Source organism: Fukomys damarensis, unplaced genomic scaffold (assembly GCF_012274545.1).
Source record: "Fukomys damarensis isolate Sample0158 unplaced genomic scaffold, DMR_v1.0_HiC HiC_scaffold_8, whole genome shotgun sequence".
NCBI classification, from domain to species: domain Eukaryota; kingdom Metazoa; phylum Chordata; class Mammalia; order Rodentia; family Bathyergidae; genus Fukomys; species Fukomys damarensis.
This window is the reverse complement of record NW_022900920.1, coordinates 1,843,117-1,853,757: the sequence shown is the minus strand read 5'-3', so window position 1 is coordinate 1,853,757 and position 10,641 is coordinate 1,843,117. Positions and strand designations below refer to the sequence as shown.

The window sequence follows — 10,641 nt, the reverse complement described above, 5'->3', positions numbered from 1 at the left end:
TCCTGCATGTAGATTCTCCACATATTTATTGGACTTATCCACAAGAATTTTATGGGTTTGATGTATAATAAAGGGCACTTAATTTTTAAAAATTCAACAAATTGTTTCTTGTAAAGATGAAGTTTATATGTAATAAGTGATGGAATAAGAATTAGATCTCAGATTAAAACAATCATGTCTTTAGCCTGGAAACTCACTAAGGCCTTTAGTATTGGTTTCTCATGTTATTTTTTTAAAAGAGATGCTAGCCATTGGAATTGGAATTAGAGTGCCTGATAGCTTTCCCTTTACTTGACTTTCATTTATCTCTTTGGAGAGCTGTTTGTTAACTAACTGATGTTTTCTTTTCACTGTAGCTGTTGCAGTAACAATAGAATCCATCACTTCTGTGAAAGAGCAGAAACCAGCAGGTACATATGTGTACCTTTTTTCAATGTGCATCGAAACCTTATATCCTATGCATTGATTGAGGTTTACAGAACACATCATTTTTCTGGAACTATGAGCAAAATTAGACATTTAATAGCAAGTATTGCTAGAAACCCCCAGTCCCTGCCAGGATTCTTTAGATTGTGAAATAAAGATGTTTCTGAAAGTAAGATTCTAATAATGCTAGTTTAACAGCATACTTAGGCCAGTTGTACATTCACACAGGCATAGATCACACACATGTGGATTCTGTGGTCCTGTGACTTTAGAAAAATGCATTAAACACAGTAGACAAGTCTCTTTGCTACAGATATCTAGGAGTCTTTATGTACACCCAATCCTCAAAATGCTCACTAGAAATCTCAGGATGTCAGGCTTATGCGATACATTTGACCCAAATTCCCTTTTCTTCATGTGCCATCTCTTGGGAAGTCTTTTGCATAACATGAATACGAAAAGTATTGAAATCCAGATAGTTTGGACAAATGTGTCATAGCTACAAAAGTATTCCAGTCAAATTCAAATACATATTACCTCACGTCTCCGAGTGTCTGAAGTCATGGCCGCCACCCTCCAATTCCAGTTTCCTGAAAGAAGCTCTTCTTTTTATACCTACCCGTCCAAGTGTTTCCCTTGGAAGAAGGCACATCTTCTGCATTTTTACCCTTCTTGCTGACATCTCTCAAAATCCACAGTGACTTGATACTTGTTCCAGCTTCTCAGAGCCTAAGTTACAAGCCTTACCTGCAAGCATTCTTTATTTCCTTCTTTACAGTCAAGAAATGCTTTTGAATCAATGATGGCACACGACATTACTAACATAGAAATAGCTCTTATTCCCTCAGTTTTTCTTATGGATCTTATCTCCAAGTTTTTTTCTATTTTGTCTAGCTTACTGTATCTACTGAGCAAAGGATTCAGGAAAAGTTGACTACAAATTAAATGAATGATTAAAAAGTTAAAAACCATCTTGTTTGATGGTAATGATGGTGACCAATCTAGAATAATCAAAAGAAAACAGAGCATGTTCGAAGGGTACTGGGTCTTTGGATGTGCAGAGCGTTCACTTAACTTTTGTCACCCTGCCGACTGATTGTGACCCAGGTTTGTGTTTGTTATAGCTGACATCTTTGCAGAGCCATCACTGATAACAGTCCCTGAGCCCTGGACTGCTCCATCCACAGGTACAGAAGTAGGTCCTGACCTATCAAGGGCTGATGGACGGCAGTGAGAGAGGTACTTTCCAAGCTGGGGCAACTGAGTAGAAAACAATCCATGTGCCCGCTGGTAGACTTAGGGAAATTTTCTTAACCCTGTCAAGTCTCAGTTTCTTTATCTACAAAATGGGAGCCCACCCCTGCTATAAAGATTAAGGAAGAAATGTGAAAGTTAGTGGCCCTCGGGGTCTCTGGCATTTCACTCATAGACACAAACTGTTCCTGTCCTCAGCCTCCTTCATGTGGTAAAGCCATGAGAAAAGATTTTCATGATTCCAAAAGGACCAAGACACTCCAAGGCTATGCTGGATAACAGGATATCTATGTGGCTGTGATTTGCCTAGCACAGTCTAGCTTACTGTTTCATTGGCTATGTTGAAAAGGGAATCATATGTGCATAAAATGTTCTTATTTGGAGAACCCTAGGAGTTCTGAAGTTTCTAAAGGCTTTCATCATTTTGAGTGGAGGATTTAGCAAAGTCCATTTTCATTTGAAGTTGCAAATTACCCTGGCCATTCTGAACGTGTGAGTGCCTCAGAGCTGTGTGATCTTACATGTTTGTAAAATGAGAAGGTGCCCAACTAGGAATTTAAAAGAATAAAGGAAACCGTTCAGAGGCTGGAGGATCCGTCCTTAATATCCCTCCTCTTGGGTTGCCCCCCAGGACTCTGGATATAGGTGAGGCTGCTGAATGGCACAGGGAGATGTTCAGGCCACGTGGAGGTCCTTGTCCAGGGAACATGGGGGACAGCGTGTGATGACCTCTAGGACCTGGCCGAGGCCACTGTTGTGTGCTGCCAGCTGCAGTGTGGCCAGGCAGTGGCAGCCTCCTCAGGGGCTCACTCTGGAACAGGCTCCAGGAAAATCCTGCTGGATGGTGTGCAGTGTGTGGGCAGTGAGAGCCACCTGGGCCAGTGCATGCATGGGAGCCAGGCTGGACACAAGTGTAGGCACCTGGAGGATGCAGGAGTCATCTGTGCAGGTGAGGGGCCATCACCTTTTGGGTGTCACTGCTTTGTGCTCCCTGGCAACTTTGGTCCACGCTCACAACAGTCATTAGACAGTTATAGGACAGTTAAAATAAGCCCACCAACCTACTCAGTTGCTCTTTCAACACCCAAGTGCCGAAGATCCACCAAGCCCTAGTCCATCTGCAGGGTCTGAAGCTGTGTCCACAGGGTACTCACTCATAGGTGGGTCACCTGTGCTTGCTGTGTTTGCTTATAGCTCTGTTCACTGTGCAGAAGACACTTCCTCAATCTGGGGCAGACACCGTGAACCAATAATTCTCCTTAAAAAACTCTTATAAGGTCAAACCGATTTATGGACTTAAATAATGGGAGCAATTAGACAAGAGTCACATGCATTTTGTGCGCAAATAAAGGTAAACTATCTCCTGTAGACTGGCCTACCAGGAGCACCAGCAGCAGAAACAGCAGCAGTGGCCTGGCTTTCATGTCACGCACCTGAGAGGGGCTGAAGACGCAAGATGAGGGGAGGCAGGTGAATTCGCAGGAAGAGAAGAGGAGGATGGTTAAACAGCCGTAGGAAGTCAGGGCAGGTCTTCCCTTTGTGTGCTCCTGCCAGGATAGCTGTAACGTTGCTTGACAAAATGGCCAGGAAGGAGAGGCAAGGATGGCATTTGCAGTACATTCTCCCCTGCCCTGAGCCACAGCAGGTGTCCTTCAGCATGACTGATAGGCAAGGAAGTTCATGTTTTATGCATTAAGACCCATCCTGCAAATCACTGTGTGGCCCCCAGATTAAAAAGTGAACTTGTCTTCTACCTGCCCTACAGTGAACAGAACACTTTGACCAATTGCCTGGTGGTTAAGCTGAAGGCAGTCTCTGAGTGAGGAATCTTGAGAAATCTCTAGAGGAAAAACCGGCACAAAATCAAAGAAACTCCAATATTGGCTAGGCAGGCCTTTAAGAAATAACGAAACCAGATGAATAGTCTCTTCCATTGCTAGAGTTTTCCCTGCTGCTGTGGCTCTGAAGGGCCAGGGGTAAGTGAGTGGGGGGTGTTCATCTGGACATTTACCTGCGAAGGAGAAAAGGCTTGCTAGAAAGTGCTTGACTTTTCCTTTCAAGTAGTTCTTGTTTTCACGCTTTTCCTCTCCTCTGCGGATTTTGGGAGCCTCTGCCCATAAAGGACGTCTTGTTCCCTCTGCTCACAGGTGATGGACTGGCGGCAGCCCCCCACACACCGCAGTCTCCTCGCCTTCCTTTCACATCCACAGCGGCCGGTGAGTCCTGCCTGACACCTCTGTGGACTTGGAGAGCGAGGAAAGGGTGCTACCTCTCTGCCACAAGCCAAGAAGGTCACAAGCAGCACAATTCATAGCGGCAAAACCCCGCAGCAACCGTAGGAGAAGGGCTGGTTCTCCCAATTTTGGAGAGGAGCACTGTGTATAGAAATTTAGGAAGTCCAACTACCTCCATTTCCACAAGTCTGATGTCTGATTTCAAAAAAGATTTTTTATCTCTGCCTTTTTCCTGGAGCTGCTTTTACCTTTGTTTTCTAATTGACACATAATAATTTTAGGTATTTCTGAGATGTAGTACAGTCCTTTGACACATGCATGTTATGCAGTGATGTAGATCACCTCAAGAATTCATCATTTCTTTGTGGTGAGAACACTCAGAAGTCCCTCTTCCGTCTTTTCTGACTTTTATTTTCAGTATTGATTGAACTGTCTCTTAGCTATTTTGAAATACACTTCACATGATTGTTAACAATGGTGACCCCTACCATATAACAGAATTTATTCCTTCCATTTAATTATAAGTTTATGCCCACTGACTAATTTCTTCCCGTGACCCCTATTTTTCCTTCTTCCCAGTCTTTATTAACCCTCTTTTTTCCTCTTTTCCTGCCTTCTTTTGAGTAACTACTCTCTGTGGTTCCATTTTATTTCTTCTGCTGACTTCCTCTTTCTTTGATATTGAATAGTTGAGCTACGGCTTCTAATAGCATCTTCTGTACGTATGTGATGAAGTCAACCTTCAAATGGCACTATATCATGTCATGTGCAATGTAAGAACCTTACAATGGTACATTTTCAATCGCTCTCATCCTTTGTGCAATCATTGCAAAACATTGTAATTTACTTAATTATAGGCTCTACAATATTTTGTTACACTTTTAGAATTAAACATAAAAAAGTCATTGTACATATACACACATATATGCATATACACACATTTTTTGGGGGAAGTAATATACTATTAGACTCAGCTTTTTTCCATCTTTATATTTTACTGGTACATATTCACAGAACGTAATGATTACATTCCTTGTGGAAAGTCGGTGGCTGTGCATAACATATCTTACTTCTTTTTTCATGTCCTTCCCCTTTCTTCCCTCTCCCTCCATCTCTTGATCCTCTTCCCATTTACAAAATATCTGTCTCCTTATTTCCTGTTATCTATCTTTTATTTTGCTCTTTACATTTCTTATATAAGAGAAACCATGCAATATTTAAGCTTTGTGTCGGATTTATTCTAACACTTTAGCATGCCTGGTACACCTCGTTTTTCTGGATTGATCCAAGTTTCTGTCTTGTATTCCTTGGCCTGAAGAATTTACTTTTATATTTCTTACGATCCGATTAGCTGCCAATGAATTATATCAGCTTTCCTTTTTTCCGAAAACAAACACTTAATTCTTCTCCATCTTGGAAAGATGTGTCTGCTGGCTATAACATTTTGAGTTAAGAGGAGCAGAGCAGATACTTGTTTGAAGGGCAGGCTGACTTCCAAGAGGAAAAGGGGCAGAATTATGCAGTGGCTCTCATAAGCTAAAGTGAGGAAGGAATGGGAAAGTGCTAGCACTGCGTGGAAGGGACTGTCAGGAAGGGCAAAGTGTTATCCCTTAACAGTTTGTAATTTAGTGTAAATACTCTCCTTCTCCAATTTTCACACTGACAGGACACGTATCTTCAACCACATTTCCTTTCTCTGAAACTGCTGCCCTGAAACTGATGCTCAGGCCGGAAGGTGAGTCTCTACAGTAAGTTTCTTAGTGCTTGCTCTTGGAGCAGAGAAGAATAAGGGCCAACAAAGACAACTCCACCCCCACCCCCACAAGCACACATACCAGGGTCATCACTAGGGACTTCCACGTCATTGTGTCCTCCCTGGCTCTTCTCATCGAGGAAACACCATTGGCAAAGTGATGTTTTCTCCTCTCTATTTATGAATACATTGAATCAGGGAGCTCTAACGTAACCATTCTGCTTTGTCTGGAACTGATACATGGGGATGACTCCATTAGCCAGATATATTGAGAAAATGACATGAAGATAGTGACTTTTTAATGTGTTGATATATTGTGAATGCTAACTATCACAATTTGAAATATATCTAATTGTTTTTTAAAGTATTTTTTACTTATATTTTCTGCTTTTTTCTTCTACACACATTACGTTGTGCTTAATGCAAAATGCATCCCTACAAGGATGCCTAGTCTTTTTTAAATTTTCTCATTAGCACATAGCTTTTTATGACTATAATGACATTGAATATTTTGTACTTTCAATATAGAACGTATCTGTTAGGAAAAAGGAAAAGAAACAAATGTACAAGCTCGACAGGACAGATTTACTCCAGAACAAATCTGAGAGGGACCATTCTGGCACTAGAGACCAGACCAGCATTTCTCATACAGGCTGTGGGGTCTTTCGTAGGGTCATGAAGATGGAGAGGTTCAGTGAAAGGGGGTTGCGGCCACCTTCCAAGAACAAAGCTTGAGAGAGCACAAGAAGTAATGATTGCCAGGGGACAAGGCTTGGGAAAGCACAGGGAGCGGCTGCTATCAGTAGCAGGGCTGGTAGGTTCCCCAGGTGCAGCTGTGCTCGGAGGGGGCAGGTTAGAGGGCTCTCTGATCAGGATCGTGGCAGTCAGATTCCTTCAGTATTAACACCCATTATTCCTTCTAGTCTCCCTCCCCACAAGTCCTTTCTGTTAGGCAGGGAAAATGTTCTCCCCATTTAACAATGAAGATGTTATGATTGGAATCCATAAAAGTTGCCGTCAGTATGAGATCTCGGGCCAGACAGGCTCTCATTGAGACCCTTTGAGAATGGATCTCTAATTTACCTGACACCAAAAAGATTAAGGGCGAATATTTTTTTTTTTTTTTTTTGGTACTGGGGATCAAATTTGGACCTTGTGCTTGAGAGGCAGGCGGCAGCACCAGTGGGTTAAATCCCCAGCCCAAGAGTCCATAAGATAGCTTTTGGGCTGGGGATTTAGCTCAATGGTTCTCCCATCTGCTTTGCAAGTGCAAGGTCCTGAGTTCAATCCCCCGAACCAAAAAAAAAAAAAAAAAGAAAGAATAAGATCATTTTGTTTGTTTGTTTGTTTAATTCTTTTTGTACTATTAGAGTTAGCACTTTATCAACGTCAGATGTGTTTCCTTTGACTCTTTTTAACATTCATAGTCATATAATGATAAGTCTAAAATAAGCATTCATTAGAATAGTCTTTATATGTTACATATTTTCTATGTTTAAACGCACTAGACATAAGAATTGCAAGACAAGCATAGAACCAACTTTATCAGTTAATTAGAACCCATATTAGAAATCTGTATTCTCTAAGAGAGGTGTTAAGTCATGTTAATTCCTCTGCTAGTCGGCACCAGGATTCTCTAACAGAGGTTTATGTTACCCCAGATTTTCCCTGCTCACTTAGCTGCTAAGCTCCTGTTCACTGAGATGGGCACTGAAGACTATCTGTAAAATTTAGTTTGCTCAGTTCCAAGTGCTTAGAGCAATACACACAAATAGTTGTAGAGAGGTCTAATCAAGTTGTTTTAAGTGATCTTATCTCCTTGAGGACGTTAAATTTCTTCATGATCTTGGGCTCTAATTCTCCTCCTAATTATGCTATAAAACAACATATCTTAAGAATGAGAATTTTTCTCTTTGCCTGTTATACTCTTGTAGCCATCATATTTCAGTGCCTCTCCTTGTTAAATTCTATGTTTGTTCTGATTTCTGTTATAAAAGCTCTACCATCGGCCAGATTTTTTTCTCAGCTTTTCTCATTTCTACTGCTTTCCTGGCATTGTACTCATTCTGCCATTAGTGATAAAACTCTCTGGATATTTCTACTAGCTTCCAACTTACAGGGACTCTTATGATTCCAGTAATAAATAGCCCATTCTATGGGTGCTATTTGTTTGTTTATTTGTTTGTTTGTTTTTCAGTAGCAGGGGTTGAACTCAGGACCTTGAGCTTGTGAGGCAGGGGCGGTGCACTAAGCCAAATCCCCGGCCCTATGGGTGCTATTTGATTGACTAAACATTCTAATAGCAATGATGTGAAACATTAATTAATATCAGGTAGCTTACTAAGCAGTAGGCTTGATGACCTTATCTTCGTGTTAAAACCTTAATTTGATAAGCAGTTCTATTTAAACTATTAAACTGAGCTAGTTGGTGCTTCATTTGATTCTGACTGCGGCTCAAACAGACCAGGTGCCACAGCTGTTCTGCATCTTCGCTGGCCAGCAGAACACTTGCATGGCAAGTCAGGTGAAGCAACCTAGAGAGCTGAAGCGTCCCATCCAAGGATACAGCCCCAGAGTTCTAGCACTTTCCTTCCCACTGTGGATTGTGATATCCACAGCGGGATGAATATGGCAGAAAAGGAGATGGGGGAGCCAACCAAAAATTGGTGGGGCAAACTGAGCAGAAGTATATGCTTTTACTTAATCAGCCATTCTCTCTGGGCTGTTGTCTCCTTGGGCAGTGAGGAGGTGTGCAGCAGTGAACAAGGCCTCTCTTTATTTTGTACTCACAGATCAGGCATTCTTGGCACCTGTGTCTACCACAGAGCCTGCTGCACTTCCCCTGAACCTCACTCCAGCAAGTCAGTTGGCATTTGTTCTGTAGCGGGGGAGGTGGGGAAAAGGAGCCATGTACCCAGCACAGAGCTGGCATTTGCAAGACCTGAAGCCACACCAAGGAGTGCCAGCTAGATCCCTGTGGAGACTACTTGCCCCTAGAAGAACTGAATCAAGGATCGCATATTTGGCTGTAAACTTTGGGCTGACCCAAGCTGGGTTTATGGAAGTCTTAATAGGGAGACCTGAGGTTATCTTTGTGCTAGGGAATGGATTATCTGCAACCATAGCAATAACAGATCCTGTGACCCTGCGCCTGGCGGGTAAGTCTTTTGGGAAAGTGGGAGAAGGAACCATTATTTATGGAATCAAAATGTGCTCAGTAGAAAATCGGATACTTTCAAATAACTAATACTTCAATTTATGATCACAGAACCTACAAATAAAGGTACCTCTGCTTCACCCTTACTTTTTAACATATGGGTCACGGAAAAATTAATTTTCCTAGAATTAGTTGACTAGAAAGTGGTAAAGTCAAGGCTTAAACACATATATTTCTGATCTCAAACTTACGTGCTTCCACTTGATAAACTGCTTTTTGGGAAGACAGTACTAGATAGAGATAAACTTCTTGCAGACCTACTTTCTGTGTGCATCATGACCTTAATTAGGATATTGTAACCTTGATGTCTTCCTGATTGTTTTTGTGTGTTGTCTTTTTTTCTGGAAAATTATAGGACCTTTCATAGTTCCTTGTGTTTTGAGCTTCATGATATTTCACCTTCTTCTGAGTCTTTCATACATTATCTTGCTCACAGTTTAAGCTTTTAGTTTAGAAGTGTGTATCCTCCATTTAGTTCTTACATTTTATTGAGTTGCTTTATAATTCACTCCTTACTAGTTCTGTTTGTTCTTTTAAAAATTATTTAAGCAGCTGTTGGATTTTCTATGTTGATATGCTAAATTTTGTGAGTCGTCTTTAATTTTGCATCTTTAAAATCTTTTTCTCTTAAGTTCTCTTCAACATTATCTTCTAGGTGGATTTTTTTAAGTTTCAGCCATTTTATTTCTCAATTTTAAGAGCACTTCTTTGTTGTCTGACCTTTCCTTTTTCATGGCTGCCAGTTCTTGTTTCACAGATGTGGTACTTTCTCTTTCTTGGTATCTGTATTATTGCTTTCTATTCAAAATATTACTCGGCTCCTTTTGATGTTCCTGTTTCTCCTCTCTGCTTTTCTACCTGTTCTAATTATATTTCTTAAAATAGTGGCATTTCTCAGAGATCTGGGCATTTCTAGCTGTATGTCTGTATTTAAGAATGAGGCATTGAGGAGCTGATGGAAGTGAGGTGATATGTTTGGCTGCTGGTTTTCCAACAGCAGAGTGGGAAAATGCATGTAATACATGTGAGTGTCAGTCTAGTCTGAGATTTCCTGATGTCTGTAAAAACTCTCCTTTGTAGCATGATAGAGATTGCCCGGAATTGTGTGCTGGGTAAGTTAGAGCAGTTAGTATTCCTATTTTTGAAATGTGGGTTCACTGAAAAAATGCTATTAAAACCAGATTAGTGATACTCTTATTGTGAAGTAGATGAGTCTATAAAGCTGTTTAGATAATGTGTTTTGGATGTTATAGTTTTATATAATTTATCCATTTTGCAAATCATGTTTTAGCTCATGCTACCAATTATGGAATCTGATTCATTTCTCAGTTGCAAAATCAAGGGGCTGGGGATTTAGCTCAGTGGCATAGCACCTCCCTGGCAAGCATGAGGTCCTGAGTGGTCGGTCACTGGTACCAAAAACAAAAAACAAAACAAGAAAAACATTCAGTACCAAATCAAGTCTCATGTTCTTAAAGACAGTGTTTAACTGGTCAAAATTTAAATTTCTGTTACAGTGTTTGCATTCAAGTTCAAGAAGACTATGTAGAGGTATTTGACCTTGGGCAGATTACTTGAACTCCTTGAATCATTTTCTTCATTAGCAAAAAGATCAAAGACTTGTTGTGAAGGTCAATCAAGACCAAATCTTATAGGGCCAGGGATTCAGATCAGTGGTTCCAGCACCTACCTCGTGAGCACAAGGACCCGAGTTCGATCCCCAGTACCAAAAAAAAAAAAAAAAAAAAAAAAAAAAC

The 10,641-nt window shown here is 40.9% G+C and overlaps 1 protein-coding gene across 1 annotated transcript in view; it reads left to right on the top strand.

Moving 5' to 3' along the window:
- The first annotated feature begins 583 nt into the window (after positions 1 to 583).
- The window catches only part of LOC117285290 (putative DMBT1-like protein), a 20,731-nt gene continuing 10,673 nt past the window's right edge, over positions 584 to 10,641 (top strand). Inside the window, exons 1-4 of the mRNA XM_033761227.1 lie at positions 584 to 595; positions 2,416 to 2,629; positions 3,828 to 3,896; positions 5,581 to 5,649. Of these exons, the coding sequence (XP_033617118.1) occupies positions 584 to 595; positions 2,416 to 2,629; positions 3,828 to 3,896; positions 5,581 to 5,649 (364 nt within the window). The remainder of the gene's footprint in view (positions 596 to 2,415; positions 2,630 to 3,827; positions 3,897 to 5,580; positions 5,650 to 10,641) is intronic.